Genomic DNA, 23,830 nt, shown 5'->3' with positions numbered 1-23,830 from the left:
GCCTGACCACCCGATCCCGTTAGTCGCCTCTTACGACAAACATTGATTACTGAAGATCAATTCCAATCCGGATCTTCACGGGTTCCAGAATTATGGAAATAGATTGTTCACAATTTTAATCGATTTATGCATACAATACATCAGTTTCTTGTGACATTTGTGCGGTTTTTGGCTATGAAACTGTTACATAATTCTTTTCATGTTGATATAGGGGCGGTGGTATATCTGCGTGTATACATGCCCTTTAAATACGGTAACTGTTGTCCTCAATGCATGTGGGTTATTCATTCCAGTTTGACCATGTACAGTCCCCCAAAGTCGCGTAAGCGGTATATTCATTACAATCATGGGTTAGAACAACACAGGTATGTGGGTTTGCATGTTTGTTTGTTTGTTGCTAGGAACCAATTCCTACGAACGGGCGTATATCCCTCCCCGAGAACTGTGTGTATACCTTGTGCTCAAGAAGCAAGTCGCTCACAGAAATACAATAGATGAGGTCATCGAAAACCTCTCTTACACTTCTATATGTATACATATATATACATTAGGCGGTATATATTGATTACAATCAAGGGTATGGAAAACATAGAGCTTGTTTGTTTGTTGCCAAGCGCCGCGTTCAGTACCAATTCCGTCGAACGGGCGTGACCTATCTCAACAAATGAGATCATCGAAAACCTCTCTTACACTCTTATTTATTGACAATGAGGTACATTGAAATGTTACTCGCTTGTAAGCGGGGTACATTGAAAATAATAGAAGAGCGCTCAGCCAATCAGAAAGCGACATTTATGTGTGAGGTAAGATAATATAAAATATAACTCAGATTATATCTGGGCCTTTAACCTCCTTCGATGTGTGCTGTCCGGTTACTATATCAAGTTCTATATATCTAATGATATACAACAATACAGTTACACTGTTAACATTTTCGATGTAAACTCGTATCATACACTATGAAACTTAGATCTCAGGGCACCAAAACATCTTACGCTTAACATAACACAAATATCTCGAAAGGCCCGGAAATTAGCTTATGTTCTTCTTTATCCGGGAAAACTACCCTCAATATGTTTTGAAAGAGGTGAAACATGAACTGACCAAATCAAGATTCTAGATTACCTCTGCAGAGTCTTTCGTTTTGATGTTTTTAACGTTGTTAGTTCGATTCACACGTCATATCTTAAGTCCCAAAACGAATACAAGCCACAACGGGCTCTTCATGTTTTCTCTTCACAAAGTAGAACATGAGTCAATTAGACAGAGAGAAATTACGTACAATTACGACTGGTTTTGAAAGTATGATTTATTAATGGAACGACATAAGACACGCTGTAAGGTCTCGTGCAACAATCAAATACTACTGGTGGTATTGTGTAATGTTATAGTGATGTAAACCAGTGAAACTCGATACTTAAAATTCAATATGGATACTTCCAATGCTGACAGACATATCCAAGGGACTTAGCTGAACTACTGAGTGAGTGACTGCGAGGATGGTTTTACGCCGCTTTTAGCAATATTTCAGCAATATCACTGCGGGGAAAACCAGAAATGAGCTTCACACATTGCACTCATGTTGAGAATCGAACCCGGGTCTTCTGCGTGACGAGCAAACGCTTTAACCACAAGGCTACCCCACCGCCCTTATGGACTGAGCGAAGTCGGAAAGGAAGTATGTCCTCCAAAGGAATCTCCGAAGGTTTATGTTTGAAAACAAACGATGATCACGAAAACAGTTCTGGAATAAGAGGATGTTTTGTAACTTTAAGACACACATTTAATTTAACACCCCTCGAAGCTCCCTTAGCGCTAAGATAGTCGTAAGTTAATGTTAATGTATGGCACTTACGACTATCTTAGCGCTGAGAGAGCTTCGAAAATCTAGGCCCAGGAACTTGCCTGCCACACCACAAAGCTTGCAAAGAGTTAGATTGGACATGATCAAGTCTATGATGACTTCTTGTTGTGAAAAGAGCACACAAGTCTGCCAGGTGTGATGTCCCTAGACTATTCATAATTAGTATATATATATACGGATTAGAATTGGTCTTCAGTAACCCATGCTTGTCCTAAGAGGCGACTAACCAGGCTCGCTGACTTGGTTGACACATGTCATTGTATCCCAGTTCGTAGATCGATGCTCATGCTGTTGATCACTGGATTGTACATGTCTGGCCCAGACTCGATTATTTACAGATCGCCGCCATTTTGCTGGAATATTGCTGAGAGCGGCGTAAAACTCACTCACTCACTGGTGTATGTTTTGTCAACATACCGGTTGTTACGGATTTACCTTGGGAATATTAACTTAGGAATTTCAAGATGTTTGAGATATTTTGTGTGACTACATTATTTCCTCCCATACTCCAACGGAGGGGCGGAAAGGAATCGGCCATTTATTGCTCATTACGCTTTTAGTTGGCTATTCAAGACACAAAAAGGCATTCTGTGGAAGAAAAAGTTAAATACTTCTTTGGTCGGATAGCACATTATTTTCAAGAACTTTAAGAACGTAGGAAGAGTGTCTTTAACCTGTGAGACAAATTATGTTCTGCTTGAGTCTTCGGAAACAGAATATGTTTTGTAAAAATACCCAATTCACCCCCGCACAATGCAATGATATACAACAGTTGGTCCCTGTGGAGAACATAATGTTATTACTACTGCACGAAGATGCCTGGTTAGAATGTTATTTACACTATGTACACACTTGTCTGCGTCTGGTACTGAGATGTGTCAGTAAGTATATATAAGAAACAAATGCAGTGGTTGTGGGAACAAATCTTCGGGACAGACAGATAGACACACTCTCTCTTTCTTTCTCTTTCTCATACACACACACGGGCAGGCACATACAAGCAGACATACATATAGACATGCGTACACATACACACACACATACACGGGCAGGCACATAGGCAGAGATATGTATATAGACAGGCAGGCACATACACTCACAGAAACTCTCTCTCTCTCTCTCTCTCTCTCTCTCTCTCTCTCTCGCACACACACACACACACACACACACACACACGGGCAGGCATACATATATATATATATATATATATATATATATATATATATATATATATATATATACAGGCAGTCACATTCACACAGACCGGCAGGCAAATAGACAGGCAGGGGCAAACAGGCACACACACGGAGGCATGCAGGGAGGGGCATGCGTGCAAGCAAACAGACACGCACACACAGACAGACAGGCAGACAGACAGTGACCCACAGACAGACATGTTGTGTCACATCCTAAACATCAATGCCACTAACACGTTCACCTGGTTCATGTGAGCAGTTAGACTGTTTATACATACACCCTTGCCCACTAGAACTACAGCCTACACTGATGGCAAGGAAGTCATCATCCACGTCCACGTCCACATCTACATCCTCATCTGCCTCTACGTCACTAGGAGGTGTGAAGACATCGTCTTGAGGAGAATGACGATGAGTGTGAACCGCGCCGCTTATGTTCATGCTGTCTTTGAGCATGAGGACGTTCTGCATGTCAATGTTCGGCATGTCCTTGTCCTGTATATGACCGTTCTCCATGTCCTGTATGTGACCGTTCTCCATGTCCTTGTCCTGTATGTGACCGTTCTCCATGTCCTTGTCCTGTATGTGACCGTTCTCCATGTCCTGTATATGACCGTTCTCCATGTCCTGTATGTGACCGTTCTCCATGTCCTTGTCCTGTATGTGACCGTTCTCCATGTCCTTGTCCTGTATATGACCGTTCTCCATGTCCTGTATGTGACCGTTCTCCATGTCCATGTCCTGTATGTGACCGTTCTCCATGTCGATGTCCTGTATGTGACCGTTCTCCATGTCCTTTTCCTGTATATGACCGTTCTCCATGTCCTGTATGTGACCGTTCTCCATGTCGATGTCCCGTATGTGACCGTTCTCCATGTCCATGTCTTGTATGTGACCGTTCTGCGTGTATGTATTCTGTATGTGACCGTTCTCCATGTCCTGTATGTGACCGTTCTCCATGTCCTGTATGTGACCGTTCTCCATGTCCTGTATGTGACCGTTCTCCATGTCCTGTATGTGACCGTTCTGCGTGTATGTGTTCTGCATGCCCATGCTCTGCATGGTGATGTTCTGCAGCTGCCTGTGGATGAACTCAGTTGGTGTATCCGTTGGCACCTCACTGGGCGGGAACATTTCGTGAGCTCTTGCATACGTAGTGTTATAAGTCACGGTACTTCTCATTTCATCATCATCATAATTATTATGGTTCGCATCCACGCGATCTGTACCCACCTGGTAAAAACCTGTACGTGACACCGAATCCCCTACGTGGTCATATTGGGAGCTGTACGCCGAGTCCTGCCTCTGGAACCTCTCGGAAAACCATTGCGGGCAGGCTTTCTGGAAGTGTGTGGCTTTGATAACGGCATCCAATAACCTCCTGCCACACTGAGAGGCTTGTAGGTTCCCCATAGCGTTAATTTTCGCCTGTTTTGGAGTCTTGCCACACAGTTCCACCTCATGGATGTGACACAGCAATTCCTTGAAATATTTTGGCAACTGATAATTGACTCCGGGGATAATTTCTTTGATAACATACTCCTCATCCGTGTATTCAAAATAGGCCAGGATGGTTTTCTTGTGGAAATCTGGCTGAGATGACCTCGCCATGATGTGAGTTACAGCTGGAGAGAACGTGTCCCCTTCTGGACCTCCATCCATTGTCCTGAAAGATGTGGTCGTGTTCCGAGCGTCAAACAGCATGAAAGCTGCCTCAGAACTGATGAGGAGGACATAGTCTGCTTGGTCGATGTGGCTGAGGATCCATTGGTAGGCGCCCGTTGTCTGGATTTTTCCTCGGAACCAGGGCAGATAGAAGACCTCGCAGTAGCAGTAGTCTCTCAGGTAGATGGCCAGCTTGTTGATGACTTCGCTGTGGTCTTTGTGGTCGTCCGTATACAGCAGGTACACCTTCTTCACACGAAGCACTGCAACACAAATAGGTGGCTTTATATGAGCTTTAATTTCTGTACAGGATTCTTTCTCGCGCGAATACCTTAAACACAAATAGACGGTGATGAAAATAAAGGTTCTTTTTACTGTAGGTGTGCCTTTCTTTGTTCGCTTCCCCACATGGGTGCAATGTGTGAAGCCCATTTCTGGTGTTCCCCGCCGTGATGTTGCTAAAAGCGGCGTAAAAGTAAACTCACTCACTCATTCAGGCACTCACTCACCGTGAGTTCCCCTCGTTCACCCTCATGTTAAGATTGATTGATATGTTTTGTAAACAGATAAATCTTATCTAAAAGATGGTAGATTAAATTAGCAGCTAAGATTGTTAGTGCCTGTATCTGCAAAGGGGTTAAAACATTGCAATATTGTTGTACTCCTAAAAGGGTAAGTATGTCCCAAAACAATCAAGGAAAATATATTCCTACTCCGTTTTCTAATGTAGAATATGTGGTAGTTTAATTCATGGCTAGAGTCCTCTATAATCAGACCGACAGACAGACAGACAGGTTTTATTCAGTAGTGTTAAGGCCCAGTGGCCCAAAGTACAATTGAAGTTGCTCAATTACAACTATTGGTCATAAGACATGCAATTGTGGCTTAACATGTGATTTACGGATCGACATCAAGTTAATGTTTTATGAAAATGGCAACCGATTTGATAATATCAGCATTATTAGAATTAAGTACATTATATATCGTTTGTGGGGCATCATTAGTGCATTTTAAATACTTCTTTCGGCAGGCAGAGAAGGCCTCACAGACTAATAACAAGTGACGTTCGTATTCAGTTTTACCAGGAGAACAATAAGAACATGATAATTCTTTCAATGTATTATTATCTTTTCTAAAACGTTGGATTTTTAAGGCATGTAGAGAGATTCTAAATTTACAAAAATTTCTTAAAAGGGACTTATCATTAAGAACCACTGATATTTTGTTCGGGTCCGAACATCGATTTACATTGAGAATAATGACTAAGAATTCTGGATTAATTTACTGATGCGTACCAATTCTGAATAAAAATATTTGTATGCGTTGTTAAAATGTTGACAAAAATATTTGTATATCACCAACATCTTGCTTAAACCGAACCAGAAAACCCGCTTGAAAATAATTTTTTTTTATTCACATCTGAAGCCCATGAATGTTTTCCACATCTAGTGACACTCGCTAGCATCTGAAGGGACAGTGTAAATGCAGCAGGAAGCAAAAGTACTGTAAGTCCCCGTGGTCTCCTGTATGGTGATCTACCTTTAGTTGCTGGCGATCTATAGCCCGTTTTTATATTGTAGTGTTGTGATGAAATATCGTTGTATAGTTACATGATAGTTTTAAGCGTACATCTGTGAGGTGAGGTGAGGTGAAATTGGGTTTAACGTCGTGCTTGAGAATATTTCGCTCATATGACGACGTGCATGCGTGTGTATGTGTATGTGCGTCTGCTTGTACTAGCCCAGACTTAAGCTGGTTTTATAGTGCTAGCCCACTGAGATACCATGCCGCAGTGAAGCATGCATGGATACTCCACTCAGACACATTATACTGACTCCGAGCCGACCAGCCCTTGTTGTACCCATTAATGCCGAGCGCCAGGCAGGACCAACAAGTACCATATTTTAACGTCTTTTGGTATGACGCGGTCCGGGCGGACGCTCTAACCACTACACCACGGAGGCGGTCCGTAAATCTGTGATAGCCTATACTAGTTATCTTTTGTCAACAGGTATTTATATCGTCTGAGCATATTATTATTAATATACAACTCTCATAGTCACGATATGATTGAAGTGCGGCGGTGTGACTTTTAACTCACTCACTCACCTGAGGCGCGTTGTCTTCTGTACACCATGACAACTACAGCAACTAGGAGGAGGCCAAATAGTGAGCCGAACAACGCCGCCAATGACGTCACCACATCATCAGGCAGTTCTCCTGAAACAACGAGAACATTGGTTACAGTGGGAAATATCAGTATATACTGACTTGTATATAAATTATACTGTTTAATGGAAAAATGGTCACATTCGAACATAATTCTGATGAGTTAGTGAGTATGGTTTTACGTCGCTTGGATCAACATTCAAGCGGGGGGACACAAGAGTGAGTGAGTGAGTGAGTTAATATTTAACGTCACATCGGCAATATCTCAGCCATATCGTGACGAGAACATATTTGACTTAAGAAATAAAGTTCGCTCTACCCCAATGTGTTTTGTAATAAAGTATAGTTTTGCCCTGAACTATTATAATTAAAGCACGAGGACGGTAGTCCGAGTGCCTTGATGTTATAATAGTTAAGGGAAAAACTATACTTTATTACAAAACACATTGGGGTAGAGCGAACTTTACATCTTTTCTAAGATGCTAAATTTATTACTTTCTAAGGATAATTACGATTAATTTAAGGCAGAAAACAAATGACGGTGTCGGTGACCTAAATTAAGAATCTTCGCACAGGGCTAACTGGTGCGCTGTTCTGTTGATGTGTCTGCCCCACTACGTTAAGACGAACGTTACCAGAAAAAAAACAAATGATAACAGTTTGATGACGGTTTACGTTCGGATTAAATATCTTCTCTGAATTATTTTAATTACATCTGTCATTAACGTAAACCATATGGGACAATATCAACGTCGCATTTCTTCTACCAACGTAAGTTTAGATCAGTACATCCAGATGAAGCGGAGTAGTCAAGCGACATTCCACGATTGCATTGTAGGAATGTAAACATTGCTAACGTTACCGTGTCGCTGGAAACTTGTGAGTCGAATTGACACATTTTAACCGTCGTAAAACATAAACGTAATGTTTCCACCAGTGATGTTAGCTGCGTGAAGCAACTGCAAACCAAGAAACGGGATGCAACGGAGTAGTTTACTGTAGGAGGCCGTACGAGGCGATGACAACTGACATGCATCGTGACGTCACTTACATTGTGACGTAATGTAAAATAATTCGATTACGAGGGGGCACACTAGAATGGCGCAGTGACGGGATAACGTCATTCAATTGTTACGTCATCAAAAAACTATACCTTTATTGTCTCAGAATGTAGTTTTTTTTCGATTGTTCTAACAGCTAGGCATCTTAGAAATTGAAATAGAATATATGCATATGATAAAAAACCTGTCTACGAAGGACAGTAAAACAACTAGAATATTACAATTACAATTAAAACTAGTGTGGAAAGTTAAAACTTATAGAAAGAAATGGGTTTCACACATTGCACTTAAGAAAGAAACTTTACAACCGTATAAGAAGAAATACTGAAACGTTGCATCATAATGAAATAAAGAAGCTGTTGTCCATAAAATATTAAACTTTTCTTATCATTCATCAACTTCTAAAATGCCAATCAAACAGACAATGCACATATGTAGGGAATCGAACCCGAGCCTTTTGATTCGAACTCTGGATCAAAGGTGTTTGCTATGGCGTACTCGAAGCCATCCTTACACTCAGAAGTTCTGCTTGGATTATATCACTAGAGTCAAACACCGTTGTGTCGAAGTTAAAGGGACTTAAATAAATACTTCGACTAATCCGAGGTTCCACACAGCCGTAAAACGATGACTAATGAAAGAGTACGAAGGGACCAAGCTGTTACTTCATACAAGTTCGATATACCAAGTGTTCGACACAACCGTGTTGACAGCATGTTAGAGCAAAGCAATATAAAGCAGTCTCACGTATAGTAGAAGGATACTTGTGAGTGAGTGAGTATGGTTTTACGCTACGTTTAGCAAAAATGCAGCAACCCGGATGTTCGGCGTAACGGGCGAACGGTTTAACCACTTGGCTACCCTACCGCCTCGATGACACTTGTAGCTATTCAGTAGTATGGTTAATCTGTCTCACAGTCCCTGAACCACTCTGTTTTCTCTACTGCCAAGCCCTATCTGCAGTGCTAAAGCCCTAAATAAAGAAAGTCTAGATTTCCTCAGGTTCAGAATCTCTGGTCTCCCTGGGGCTCCTCTTCAATTTAAATGGGGTTGTTTGTTACTATCAAAATTATAGATATTGAGAGACTAAGTGTTAGTTTATAGTATAGTCTATGTATGTGACTGCATATCAGACTTACCGATGTCCCCACGCTGGGATCCGTTGACTCTGCTGGATGTGTCGGTGATGTGGAAGACGTTGATGTGGATGACGTTGACGTGGAAGACGTCCATGTCCCTGCTGCTGAACACAGAATGTGGAACGTTGTTACAGGGGAATGTCCCCAAAGGGAAAAGAGACTTCAAGACCCCTTCTGGGATTTGTTGGTTGAGATGTATCTGTGTGTGAGTGTGTGTGATGCTGTGCATATGCCTGCGTTTGTTCAAAGAGGTCGCTATTATCAGTCGACGTCACTGGCTGGTCCAGATTAACTTGTACGTTCCTGTCAATCGTGTATAGATTCAAATTATTATCCCCGCCAAATGTATACACGCACTCACTCATATTCAGACATGCATACGTATAGATGCAGACAGACAGGCAAAGATACAAGCACACACATGCGGATGCAGACGCAACGCACACACAACGCACATACATACATACATACATACATACATACATACATACATACATACATACATACATACATACATACATACATACATATACCTACATACATACGTACGTACGCCATTAAGCTACTAATATGATGAACATAATTAATATTTTAATCTTGCATGATTTAAAAGTGTATTATAACTTAAAAAGTCGGAGAGAGTGATATATTTACAAAATGACCCTAAGAAAATTCACTAGCCAGTCAGGCCAGTGATTGTGGTGATTTACTGGCCCGACTCGATTTATACTAGCCACGGGCTAGCGGGCCAGTGGCTATTTCGCACACTACATACATACCTACATACATACCTACATACATACATGCGCGTACACAAACTCGGAGATGCAGACACGTACACATACGCACACACAGAGATTTTGATAGTCGCACACACGCATGCACGCACACCGTCAAAACATCCTATTTCCGACCCTGACAAGTCTGTGAGACTGACCCTGTCCCTCGACGGCGATTTTCCCAGTGGATGTAGTAATACAACGGAGGCAGGCTGTGTGGTTGACTGACGTCCTCTCAAAGCACAAACACTGCCCTTCCGTCTGCCAGTAGGGGTCAACTGGCGTGATCTGAATGGTGAAACAGTCCGCATTATCACAGGGTATTTGAAGCGACCATATAATATCCATGAACAAACGGTTGATCCTAAAATAGACTGATGCGACGAGCGAGCAGGTTTGTTCATATTCATTGATTTTGTACTTGACATGCAGGGGTGGTCACTTAGTTGTATGAACCACGATATAAACATAAACGTACCCCTACTCTGTATAAACCACGATATCAACATGAAAGTACCAACACTCTGTATGAACCACGATATCAACATGAACGTACCCACACTCTGTATGAACGTATGTCTCAGCATGAACGTACTCACACCTTGTATGAACCAAAATCTCAACATGAACGTACCCACGCTCTGTATGAGCCACGATCTCAACATGAACGTACCCACGCTCTGTATGAACCAAGATCTTAACATGAAAGTACCCACGCTCTATATGAACCAAGATCTCAACATGAAAGTACCCACGCTCTATATGAACTAAGATCTTAACATGAAAGTACCCACTCCCTGTATGAACCAAGATCTTAACATGGAAGTACCCACTCCCTGTATGAACCATGATATCAACATGAAAGTACCCACGCTCTGTATGAACCAAGATCTTAACATGAAAGTACCCACGCTCTATATGAACCAAGATCTTAACATGAACGTACCCACTCTCTGTATGAACCAAGATCCTAACCTGAACGTACCCAGTCTCTGTATGAACCAAGATCTCAACGTGAAAGTAATAATAATAATATTAATAATGTGTCCATTTATATAGCGCCACACTAGGTATGTTCATAGCGCTAGCAATCAAGGCACAACACATTATTACCCCTGATAATCCAAGCTGCCTGTTAGGCGCTAGAAGGTTATAGTCACATGAACGTACCCACACTCTGTATGAACCAAGATCTTAACATGAACGAACCACACTCAGTATGACATTATGTCTCATCATGAACGTACTCACACCTTGTATGAACCAAGACCTCAACTTGAACGTACTAAAGCGCTCTGTATGTATCAAGATCTCATAATGAACGTACCTCCACTCTGTATGAGCCAAGATCTTAACATGAAAGTACCCGCACTTTGTATGAACCAATATCTCAACATGAACGAACGCACACTCACTATGAACTAATGTACCCACACCTTGTATGAACCAAGACCTCAACATGAACGTACTCACACCCTGTATGAACCAAGATCTCAACATGAACGTACTCACACCTTGTATGAACCAAGACCCCAGCATGAACGTACCCACACTCTGTATGAACCAAGATCTCTACATGAACGTACCCACACTCTGTATGAACCAGGCCCCAGGTCGTGGAACGTATGGGTGACAGTACTGTCATCTGCAGCAGGTTTGGGGTTGTTCTGGACAAAGAAACAAACTCTCATTGGAATAAATGTAAGCAAATCATTGTTTAACTGGTTTCAACAAATGTCATTCCCATTATTGGTATTCTTACAATACGCTTAATTTCATAGATAGCCCTTTCGGTTAAATTTTGATTCAGGTTTTTAATAATTGCTAAACAAGGAAGGCATAAATCCGAATATTTGCAAATAGGATTGTATATAATCTTCTTATAAAGTCGGCCCAAACCATGCAAGGTTGTCTATTCCTAAATGTATATTTCTGACGAAGAGATTGAGTGAGCTAGTATGATTTTACGCCGCTTTTTGCAATATTCCAGCAATATTCTAGCAATATCAGGAGACACCAGAAATGGGCTTCACGCATTGTACCCATGTGGTGAATCGAGCCCGAGTCTTCGGCGTGACGGTCGAACGTTTTAACTACTAAGCTACACAACCGCCGCTTTGACGGAGAGAACCTTTCGCCCAAAGCTTGAAAGATGCTGTTAAATTCGATCGGGGCTTCAGGCGTCGTGCTTCAATGGACAGCGGGTCATCGTGTCCCGACATCGTGGATCGTTGACCATTACACCAATCACAGGTTTGCTTGGTCCACGGCGTCATGCAGCTTGAACTACCAGATTTAAACGTTAAACAACTTTTTGTTCACTGTGCAATTATATAGATACTTACTATTCCCTGGCATGAATAATCACCCAGAGTGTCAACCTCGCAGCCGATGAGGACATTTTTGTCATCATGGTCGCCGACGAGCTCGACGTTGTATTTCCGGAAGTTGTACTCGCTGGGAGCCAGACTGAACTGCACTGTGATGTCAGCGGGGTCTGTCAGGGTCCACATCTCGTAGGAGACTGATGCAGACCAAAATGCCGTGGATGTACAATCTGCAAGAAACACCAATAGCAAACTACGTTATAGAACACGCTTGTAAACATACATACATACTTTCAAACACTGGCTGGCTACCCGCCGTCACCGCATGTAGAATGCAATGTCATAGACAGAAACGTGACGTCATAGCGTTGCTCATGACGTCACGTTAACATGAGACAGTGATATTTTGATTTATTACCCACGTGGTCAACGTATGGGTAGTTGCATACTAATCTCGTACGTCAAACGAGTGTCGTATCGCGTTGACCTGTGTCGCAACTACTTGACCTGAGATTCTAACGATTTGATGGGATAACCGATGACCTCTCAGTTAGGTCACGTTGTGACGGAACTACTTGTTCATTCATAACAAACACGTGAATTCATTCATTCTACAACTTAGATGCATTGTGGGAATGTAAACATTGCGCACGTTGCCGTGTCGCTGTTTAATTGTGAATCGAACTGACACATTATATCCGTCGAAAATCATAAACGCAATGTTTCCACCAGTGATAAGCCGAGTGAAGCAGTTGCAAACCAAGAAACAGGGTGCTACGGAGTAGTTAACTTTAGGAGGCTGTACGAGAGGCTATGACAACTGATATGCATAGTGACGTCGGTTACCAAGGGGACAGACGAGAATGGCATAGTGACATCAATACAGTGTGACGTCATGCAAAAGTGTACTTCAGAACAAAATTCTTCCGCAACCTCTTTATGAAACCGGTTTCGGTTTGAAACCATAATAACAAAAATACGCTTTTTTGTCAATTCGATGCATGTAAGACGTGGGTAATAAATAAAATACCACACTCGGTCTCTTTACATACGAATTATACGAAACTCGTGACCTTCCTATGGTTTCTGACCTCGCTTTACTATGTAATGAGAGCGAGTGTAGTATTCTCTATTTACTGCATCCTATGAAAAATATGAATCCCGAAATTTTCGCCCTCGTAGGTAATTCTGTTATGGTTTGTTAGTTTGTTGTTTAACGCTGCACTCACAATAATCCAGCTATATGGCGGCGGTCTGTAAATATCCGAGTCTGGACCAGACAATCCAGTGATCTACAGCATGAGCTCTGATCTACAAAATTGAGATACGGTGACATGTGTCAACCAAGTCAGCAAACCCTGACCACCGTATCCCGTTAGTCGCCCCTTACGACAAGCATGGGTTGCTGAAGACAAATTCGATCTTCACGGGAGTAATACGCTTATAACGAACTGATGGACAGGACGAACTGTTGGTCCCGGACACCTGTATATTTTAGTCGAAATGTGTAAAATTGGTGGTCCCCGTGAGTTTGTTTTTACCGTACTTTAATGCACTGTAATTATAACATGCAGAATTCTCAGAATGGTCAGTTACTGGTTTTAGTCATAATATCACCATAATCGTCTCCGATTAAACAGCTTGTCAATCATATGAATGAACCTACATTGTTGTAACAATACGGAGTAGCGCTAAGTTCGTTGATAACACCTGAACAGAATGTGCGTGCGTGTGTGCGTGCGTTTGAGAACTGTAAATGTTCACAAGCACTGCAGGAAAGGAACGAATAATTCTACTAACAGTTAATGTACATGCATAAACGGTTGCGTCAGGCTAGACATGGCCATTGTGGCATTCTACTATATTAACACCTTGTACTAATCAGTTTCAACTTCATGTAGTTCTTCAAGTTAGGGGTGAACCGGTATGCTCTTACCACGGTACGCTTCGACAAGCTGACAAGGTAAGGATGTCATCTGTGGGATGACTCCACGCCTTGCTACACCTGGATTAATTCATGGTTCCTTTTTGTTCATTACCAATCAGCGGCAGGTCACTACTACAGTCTGTTTGAGGAAAACGTACCGATGAATTTCACTTTCAATAAAAATATAAATCAAATAAAGTAAAATAAGATTGCGAATCCTCATAATTTTACCTTGCCATTTGAACACTTAAACCTGAGAATTTTATTCAACTTAAAATTAAAATTGTTTCACAAACGATCATAGTTTCAAATCGCTATTACTGGTTTGCATTACTGGTAAGTGCAGTAGTTCGAACAATGAAACACATGCACGTGTGGTACGTGATGAGTGTTAACTTTGACCAACCCTACTTGTTCTCTATGTTTCATTTAATGTGCTTACCCCGTAACACCTAACACCCATGAACACAGACAACCTGCACCACTGCTGTACCAACATGGCGCCCAGCATTCTGGTGTTGTCGTCTCAAGGCACGAATATTTCTAACAAGAACATCCCATATATGTTCGATTGAGGGCAGGTGATCTCGGTGGCCATGCCATGACGTCGGTACCCCGCATTGTGGCAGGAACTACGGTTTACTTGTGTCAAAATCGGTCCAGTATAAGGTTTCGGGTGGTCCGGCCACCTCACAGTGCGATATTGGTTAGCGTTGCGATGGTAACACGATTACGCAAATGACGTAGCCGAATATGATTGTGATGTAATGATGTGACGTCACACGTGTCCTCAGGTTGTGCATCATCCGTCTACTTCATGTGTAACAGCCCCAGTAGTTTAACCGTTCTGGGACATGTCATTTGCACGTTCGCGTTCAACGCGTGTTAAATGTGGCATGAGTGAGTGAGTTAATATTTATCGTCACATCGGCAATATTTCAACCATATCGTGACGAGAACATTATATTTGTTATACATAGTAATTATTGGTAAATTATAAAAACCTGTCATGTAAGGACAGTAAAACCGACTAGAATATCACAATATCAAGAAATACAACTAGCATATATCTCTAAAATAGGATTTCAGATTAGGACAACACAATATAAAAAAGGCTGAGGAACGCCAACAACTGAAGATAGACCACCACTCTAGGGACCATGGGGACTTACAGTACTTTGGCTACCCTAGCTGGATTTATACCATTCCTTCAGCCATTGGCGATTGTATTGGTACGTGGCATGAGAGTTATTTAGCTCTCAAGGATTCTTGGCGCGTTTTTCTAATCACCAGCAAATTCTGCACAGGTGTTGGTGGTTAGGCACATGGAATTGTGGTCACGTGGCCTCGCACACGTGCAGGGTGGCGTTTCACAAAAGAGCGTGCTACATGCATCGGTTCGCCACAGTTGTAATGGACGGAGGTGTCAGGTTAAACTTGTCCAGTATAGTATTCTCCTATACTAACTATATTGTACTACACATTTTCAGTATAGTTCATTTCTCCAAGTATGAAGTTTCTTTTTTTGGTTCAGTATATGTGATGGAACAAACAACACAAGTAGTGTGATATCGGCCCAGCTGCTGCTGAGGTGTGCATTGTAACATTGTCGTATACCTGTCAATCATATGCGATAAAGGTATGATCATATTACAATAGACACTTTGTAATCACATGCCTGACTAAAACAGTTAGCCCGTGCATATTGGTTTATATTTCCGAAAGCCAGACGCTGCAACTTCTGTAGAATAAAATACTTCTAGGGCTACATTTTATCTTTGCTTCGATTATTTTCTCGTTGCTTCGATTATTTTCTCGTTACATCAAGTTTCTTTCAAAAATCCGAAATGTCAAGTGTTTTTACACAAACTTGGAGTAACTACAAAATATTCGGAGCAAAGAGACATTAATCGAAGTAACGAAAAAATACTTGAAGCAATGAAAAAATAATTGAAGTAACGACAAAATACTCGAAGCAGCAAGAAATTAAATGAAGTCATGACAAAATACTCGAAGCAACAAGAAACTAATTGAAACAACGAGAAAATACTCGAAGCAAAAACAAAATAATTGAAGCTGGCAGAATTTCGCTGAAAATCATTTCAATGCTACACATGTGGCTTTCGTAGATATCAGCCATGGAGGTCTTCTCTGCTAGTTTTCCATAACAATGTCATCCAAACAGGTTAAAAGCATTGCATTCGCGTGCATGTAGACACATAATTGGTTACAATTCGGTTAGAGATACACAGGTTATCCAGTGGCAAAATGCCATACCGACATCAACCCTCGACACCAATATCAGCCCAGTACACATCGGTCCCTTTGTTGATATGGAGAGTTGGAGTGATATGGAGTATGATAAGAAACTTGAGAGGTGTCACGAGAACGACCTTCGCTCTGCACCGGTCCACATACTGAGGGAAAAAAGGTAGCTCTGGTGAGATAGGCAGTTGTTATGACCGATGTTATCTGTCTATCAATGTATATATAGCACTGAGTCAGAACGCTCCTTTACAATTGAATATTCATCATGCCTGCAATATCAAAATGTCATTTCTTCTTGCTAGTATGTCTTCTCGTTCAATCTGCTGTTTACAATGTGAAGTCTTTATTAAACTTACAGGAGTACTTATGTTGTGCTGTGACTGGAATATAATGCGTTAAAAAAGTAATTCGTTGTCTTCAAACTCCCAAGACTCCTGAAGCGGGTGCATACTAGTTGCTGTCTGCTCTGTCCACCAAATAGTGTGTGGACTGACCTCTGATGGTGTCTGCTCTGTCCCCCAAATAGTGTGTGGACTGACCTCTGATGTTGTCTGATCTGTCCACCAAGTAGTGTGTGTACTGACCTCTCATGGTGTCAGCTCTGTCCAACAAGTAGTGTGTGGGCTGACCTCTGATGGTGTCTGCTCTGTCCACCAAATAGTGTGTGTACTGACCTCTGATGGTGTCAGCTCTATCCACCAAATAGTGTGTGTACTGACCTCTGATGGTGTCTGCTCTGTCCACCAAATAGTGATTGTACTGACCCCTGATAGTGTCTTCTCTGTCCACCAAATAGGGTGTGGACTGACTTCTAATGGCGTCTGCTCTGTCCACCAAATAGTGTGTGGACTGACCTCTGATGGTGTCAGCTCTGTCCACCAAGTAATGTGTGCACTGACCTCTGATGGTGTCAGCTCTGTCCCCCAAATAATGTGTGCACTGACCTCTGATGGCGTCAGCTCTGTCCCCCGAATAGTGTGTGGACTGACCTCTAATGGTGTCTGCTCTGTCCACCAAGTAGTGTGTGGACTGACCTCTCATGGTGTCAGCTCTGTCCACCAAGTAATGTGTGCACTGACCTCTGATGGTGTCAGCTCTGTCCCCAAAATAGTGTGTGGACTGACCTCTGATGGTGTTTGCTCTGTCCACCAAATAATGTGTGGACCGACCTGTGATCGTGTCTACTCTATCCACCAAAGAGTGTGTGCACTGACCTCTGATGGTGTCAGCTTTGTCCACCACATAGAGTGGGGACTGACTTCTGATTGTGTCAGCACTGTCCTCCTAATAGTGTGTGGACTGACCCCTGATAGTGTCTGATATGTCCACCAAATAGTGTGTGGACTGACCTCTGATGGTGTCTGCTCTCCACCAAATGGTGTGTGGACTGACCTCTGATGGTGTCTGCTCTCCACCAAATAGTGTGTTGACTGACCCCTGATAGTGTCTGCTATGTCCAGCAAATAGTGTGTGTACTGACTTCTGATGGCAACTGCTCTGTCCACCAAATAGTATGAACTGACCTCTGATGGTCTCTGCTATGTCCACCAAATAGTGTGTGGACTGACCTCTGATGGTGTCTGCTCTCCACCAAATAGTGTGTTGACTGACCCCTGATAGTGTCTGCTATGTCCAGCAAATAGTGTGTGGACTGACCTCTCATGGTGTCTGCTGTCCACAGAGTAGTGTGTGGACTGACCTATGATGATGTTTCCTCTGTCCACCATATAATGTGTGGACCAACCTGTGATCGTGTCTGCTCTATCCAGAAAAATAGTGTGTGTACTGAAGTCTGATGGTGTCTGCTCTGTCCACCAAATAGAGTGTGGACTGACTTCTGATGATGTGTGCACTGTCCCCCAAATAGTGTGTGAACTGACCCCTGATAGTGTCTGATATGTCCGCCTAATAGTGTGTGGACTGACCTCTGATGGTGTCTGCTCTGTCCACCAAGTAGTGTGTGCACTGACCTCCCATGATATCTGCTCTGTACACCAAATAGTGTGTTGACTGACCCCTGATAGTGTCTGCTATGTCCAGCAAATAGTGTGTGTACTGACCTCTGATGGTGTCTGCTCTGTGCACCAAAGAGTGTGTGGACTGACCTCTGATGGTGTCTGTTCTGTCCACCAAGTAGTGTGTGGACTGACCTCTGATGGTGTCAGCTCTTTCCCCCAAATAGTGTGTGGACTGACCTCTCATGGTGTCTGCTCTCCACAAAGTAGTGTGTGGACTGACCCATGATGATGTTTCCTCTGTCCACCATATAATGTGTGGACCAACCTGTGATCGTGTCTGCTCTATCCAGAAAAATAGTGTGTGTACTGAAGTCTGATGGTGTCTGCTCTGTCCACCAAATAGAGTGTGGACTGACTTCTGATGGTGTGTGCACTGTCCCCAAAATAGTGTGTGGACTGACCCCTGATAGTGTCTGCTCTGTCCCCCAAATAGTGTGTGGACTGACCTCTGATGGTGTCTGCTCTGTCCACCAAATAGTGTCTGGAATGGACCCGGATGGTGTCTGCTCTATCCACCAAATAGTGTCTGGAATGGCCCTTGGTAATGTCTGCTCTGTCTACGAAATAGTGTCTCCGCAGTCGACCAAGTAGTGTGTACTCAGTCAACCAAATGGTGTCAGCCCTGCCGACTAAATACTTTTTAATTAAATGTCTGCCTCGTCGACCAAATAGCGTCTGCCCCATCGACTGAATGGTGTTTCCCTATAGACTAAATAATGTCTGGCCCGCGACTAAACGGTGTTTGCCATATCGACTAAATGGTTTCTGCCCTTCAACTAAATCCGGACTAGCTCATTGACGAAATAACGGCTATCAAATAGTGTCTGCACCGTGAACCAAATAGTGTCTTCCCCTTGGACCAGATAGTGTCTGCTCCGTCGACTAAATGCTGTCTGCCCTGTCGACCAAATAGTGTCTGCCCCGTGGACCAGATAGTGTCTGCTCCGTCGACTAAATGCTGTCTGCCCTGTCGACCTAATAGTGTCTGCCCCGTGGACCAAATAGTGTCTGCCCCGTGAACCAAATAGTGTCTGCGCCGTGAACCAAATAGTGTCTGTCCTGTCGACCACATAGTGTCTGCCCTGTCGACTTAATAGTGTCTGACCCGTGGACCAAATCCTGTCTGCCCTGTGAACTAAATAGTGTCTGCCCCATCGACCAAATAGTGTCTGCCCTGTCGACTAAATAGTGTCTGCCCCGTGGACCAAACAGTGTCTGCCATGTCGACCAAATAGTGTCTGCCCCGTGGACCAAACAGTGTCTTGAAAGTTCCATTGAGGCCTTGAATGGTAAAGCCTTGACCATAGAACCTTGGACCCAGTGTAAAGCGCTCTTTGAAATCTTCGTAGAATCGATAGCATTTACATGTATGAAGCTGGCAAAAGCAGACACCAAGAGCTACATCAAAACTATTACACAACTAATAATGAGCACAAGCATATAACATTTATTGTGAAATTACAATATCGGACTGGCCAGCGCTGGGCGCCGCGTCCCTTCCGGCAGCGAAGGCGACGCTTATCTGGTTGATCCTGCCAGTAATCATATGCTTGTCTCAAAGATTAAGCCATGCATGTCTAAGTACCAACTCTAGCACAGTGAAACTGCGAATGGCTCATTAGAGCAGTTATGGTTCCTTAGACGATACAATCCTACTTGGATAACTGTGGCAATTCTAGAGCTAATACATGCACAAAAGCTCCGACAATATCATTAAGCACTTGCATGAAACATCTCAATATTCGAAATAGAAAGACACTATACGTTTTCTGAAATGTGTTATACTTGATACTTGATGCTCGAAAAAAAAATCACTTCATAATATATTTAGATGTACAGTTAACTTAAACAAACTCAATTAACTCAAGTATGGCAAAATTACTTCAATTACATCAAAAGCTCAAGGAATCAACTAAAAGCAAAAAGAAAAAAAAAACACACACAAAAAACAACTAAATTCTAAAATACAACACAATTCAACTAAAAGCAACAAATATGGCTGGAGTTAAAAGCAAAATTATGGATTTTCAAAGGTAAAAAGATAACCATTAGTACTTCATCGCGTACTCCAGCCTTCTCAATTCTAACAACAACAAGAACCCGAAATGTGTCATTTACAAAATAAACTGTAATTGCGGACAGTGCTACATAGACGAAACACCCCGACCCATCAACACTTCCACTACCTGATGAAGGAGCAAGCATGCTCTCCGAAACGTCATGTTATTCACAATAAAGAAGTTGACATCCATAAATCCTACGACATGTCACATTTGTCAACACATTATACATTACGATGACACTCTTAGTTCTATTATTTCTGAGAAACTTTTCTTTACATGTGCTACATATCAGTTGACTCTTTATTAATGGCGCCTTGTATAAAAGAAGTTGTTATCCATAAAGTTTGTTCAGTATTGTACTTCCCAACTTCTAAAATGCCACTCAAAGAAGTAGTTACACATTATATGATTTTTATAACTTTTTGAAGTTATATCAATTTATGTTTTAAAGCATAAAAGAATGTACATATGTAATTATTCTTTTAGTGCTGACAAAGACCCAGTTTGGTACACTATCACTAACCTTTGATAGTTTCAAATACAAATCTTCGACTGAGGTTATATATATACTACAACAAATAGACCAAACAAATCACTTCTGGACATTGAAATATCTCCTTGAATTCTTTAATCGAGCTTACGGGCGATTGCCCTTATCTGTTCTGCAACTTCTGATGGGGATTTCTTGTCAATCTTGATGCTGTTGTAAACAATCTCTGCAATGTTGAGACCTATGAGGACAGGCGGAAGAAGACCAAATATTGTGGTTATGCCGGTAGTAGCAGCACGAAGTCAACCTGTTTCACCTTCAGCTTTTGTGGAGTGGGAGTGAAAGGCGTTGATCTTTCTTATTGCTTCCTGGGCAGCTACCAGTTTCTTACTGTTGATGATCTTCTCAGCTATGTTGGTGGCAAAAGTTCCCGCTCCACTGACAGCCCCACCAACAAGACCACCCACAATGACAACGAGGGATCCTCCTGCAGTAAGTAGAGCAAATATTGACCCACCAATAGCAGCCCCAGCAGATGCAACTGCAGCTGATGCAAAACTTGTCTTGGCGATACGGATGCCTCTTTAGTGTTCGTCCAACTCATCTGCTAGTTCCATCAAAGTGCATTTCACCTCTTGTTTCTCTTTTTCTATTTCTTGGGGTTTTTTTTCTGAAAGAATATGACATAACGCATGAGTCAAGCATGTGTTCCCAGTACCCACTTGTTTGTCGTGGACTAAAGTGATTACTTGTGTGGGATTCTGGTGTGGATTAATGGACTCTTTCCAACCGTTACAGACATGAGTATTTCCAAGCAAGAGAGGGCAACCAATGACTGATAATATACTCCCCCCAAAAAGAAACGCATATAGGAATTTCAACTGTATTTTTATGTTTATTTTGAAACATCTTGTAGGCTTTATGAGTCAATGAAATATAGCGAAATTGCACACTGGCAATGCAGACTTATCCGTCTTTGGCACCAACTCGAGGAAAGTCAGTTTGAGTGTCACATGGAGACGTGTGGTGGCGCTGAAGTCAATAGCTCGTGTGACCACCGTTGGCATCCAGAACTGCACGGCATCACCTCGGCATCGAACGAATAAGTCTCAGAATCGCGCGCTGCCCAATCGCAGCCCACTCTGCCTGTAGTGCCTGTGCGAGTTGCTGAAGTGTCTGGGGATGAGGGTTACGGTGTCGTACCCGTCTGTCCAGGGCATCCCACAGATGTTCAATCGGGATTAAGTCCGGTGATCTTGAGGGCCAGGGAAGCACATTAATGTAGAGGAAGTCTCTAGTGTGACGTGCTGTGTGGGGCCTGGCATTGTTCTGTTGAAACAACTCCCTCTGGCGATCAATGATTGGAAGGAGGTGTGGGCGTAGGATTTCGTCACAGTACCGTTGAGCTGTCAGGTTGCCCTCGATCATCACCAGATCACTTCTCCTACGGCAGGTGATCGCTCCCAACATCATGACACTGTTCCGGACGAATCTGTCCACCTGGGAAACGCAAGCGTCGGCGAAACGTTCACGTCGACGTCTGTACTCCTGCATTCTTCCATCGCGTCGTTCCAATAGAAATCGTGATTCATCACTGTTGATTCTATGCCAATTCGGTAGGTTCCAGGCCTGGACGTTGGTGCACCATTGAACTTGATGTCGACGATGTTGTTGTCGAAGCACAGGGCCAAAATAAAGTCTTCTGGCACGTAAACCAGCCTCTCTCAACCTGTTCCTGACGGTCTGTGTAGAAAGCCTCCTCAATCCGGGTATTTGTCGAGCGGTACTGGTCGCCGTAGCTGTTCGATGACGCAGGTGATGTACCTGGATGTAGCGATCCTGTCGCAGTGGTCGCTCGAGGTCGCCCACTACGAGGGGCATCTGCTACCGAATTCTACCGGCGATATCTCTCCCAGAGCCGTGAAATGGTGCTTTGGTTAACATTCATGCGTCGGGCAACTGCACATTTGAGACTGGCCAGCTTCAAGGAAACAAATGGCGATATGACGGTTAGTTTCACTTAGACGTGGCATTTTGCGTTCGTCAACAATATCCCAAATACAGTGAATAAGCGACAGACAGCGATCAACCTTTTATACCCATCATTGAGACTATCTGATCCCCAACTTTCACGTGCATTGCATGTGAATTGTGTATTCTGTGACACTACACGCCGAAATTGAAAATCATGCACATATGGGTATTTTACGGATAGTGCGTTTTGTTGTGATGTTTCAAGACATAAACACCATAGGACTCATAAAAAAAGCAAAACCTTTTGTAAAATGAATCACGTTTTAATTCATTGCTACATGAAATTGCAATTTTGGTGATGCGTTTCTTTTTGGGGGGAGTATATAAACGTCATCTCACTCCAAAAGGACTCACAATGATCCACGCCATAGGTGAGGAAGGACGTGCAATGATTCCCGCTATCAGAGAAGAAAGGTGCGTAATGATCCAAGTTGTCGAGGAACAAGGATGTGCAATGATCCACGCCATTGGGAGGAATGATGCGCAATGATTCCGCTATCAGAGAATAAGGACGTGCAATGATTCAAGTTGTCAAGGAAGAAGGATGCGCAATGATCCACACTGTTGGGGAGGAAGGATGCGCAATGATTCCCACTATCAGAGAAGAAGGACGCACAATGATTCAAGTTGTCGAGGAAGATGGATGCACAATGATCCATGCAGTCGGGGAGGAAGCATGCGCAATGATTCCTGCTATCAAAGACTGATTGACTGAGTGTGGTTTTATGCCGCTTTTATTATCAAAGAAGAAAGATGCGCAATGATCCATGTCATCGAGGAAGAAGGACACGCAATGATTCCCGCTTTCAGAGAAGAAGGACGCACAATGA

At 42.7% G+C, this 23,830-nt stretch overlaps 1 protein-coding gene across 4 annotated transcripts; it reads right to left on the bottom strand.

Moving 5' to 3' along the window:
• Nucleotides 1-1,387: 1,387 nt before the first annotated feature.
• Nucleotides 1,388-12,317, bottom strand: LOC124260177. Of its 4 annotated transcripts, XM_046694435.1 has the most exons (7): nt 12,219-12,317; nt 11,460-11,540; nt 10,032-10,161; nt 9,095-9,198; nt 6,835-6,945; nt 3,339-4,988; nt 1,388-1,744 (listed from the first exon to the last, which is right to left on the bottom strand). In XM_046694435.1, coding segments are annotated over exons 4-7 (1,857 nt in total). In that variant the 5' UTR covers nt 9,189-9,198; nt 10,032-10,161; nt 11,460-11,540; nt 12,219-12,317; the 3' UTR covers nt 1,388-1,742. The 4 variants fall into 4 exon arrangements, with proteins under 4 accessions (XP_046550391.1, XP_046550388.1, XP_046550389.1 ...); XM_046694432.1 differs by lacking the exon at nt 1,388-1,744 and having other exon boundaries at nt 3,087-4,988; XM_046694433.1 differs by lacking the exons at nt 1,388-1,744; nt 11,460-11,540 and having other exon boundaries at nt 3,087-4,988; nt 12,219-12,306.
• Nucleotides 12,318-23,830: the final 11,513 nt, after the last annotated feature.

The sequence above is a fragment of the Haliotis rubra genome, unplaced genomic scaffold (genome assembly GCF_003918875.1).
Source record: "Haliotis rubra isolate DU_JTF1 unplaced genomic scaffold, ASM391887v1 Scf753, whole genome shotgun sequence".
NCBI classification, from domain to species: Eukaryota; Metazoa; Mollusca; class Gastropoda; order Lepetellida; family Haliotidae; genus Haliotis; species Haliotis rubra.
The sequence above is the reverse complement of the archived record's forward strand: the minus strand, read 5'-3'. Positions and strand labels throughout refer to the sequence as shown.

Bases quoted from the DNA above. Each gene is read 5' to 3' on its own strand.
- LOC124260177 (XM_046694432.1), bottom strand. From the start codon at position 9,188: ATGGACGTCTTCCACGTCAACGTCATCCACATCAACGTCTTCCACATC. The intron at 6,946-9,094 runs GTAAGTCTGATA...TCGTTGTTTCAG, and splicing joins ATCCCAGCGTGGGGACATCG to GAGAACTGCCTGATGATGTG. The intron at 4,989-6,834 runs GTGAGTGAGTGA...TTTGTGTTGCAG, and splicing joins CAGAAGACAACGCGCCTCAG to TGCTTCGTGTGAAGAAGGTG.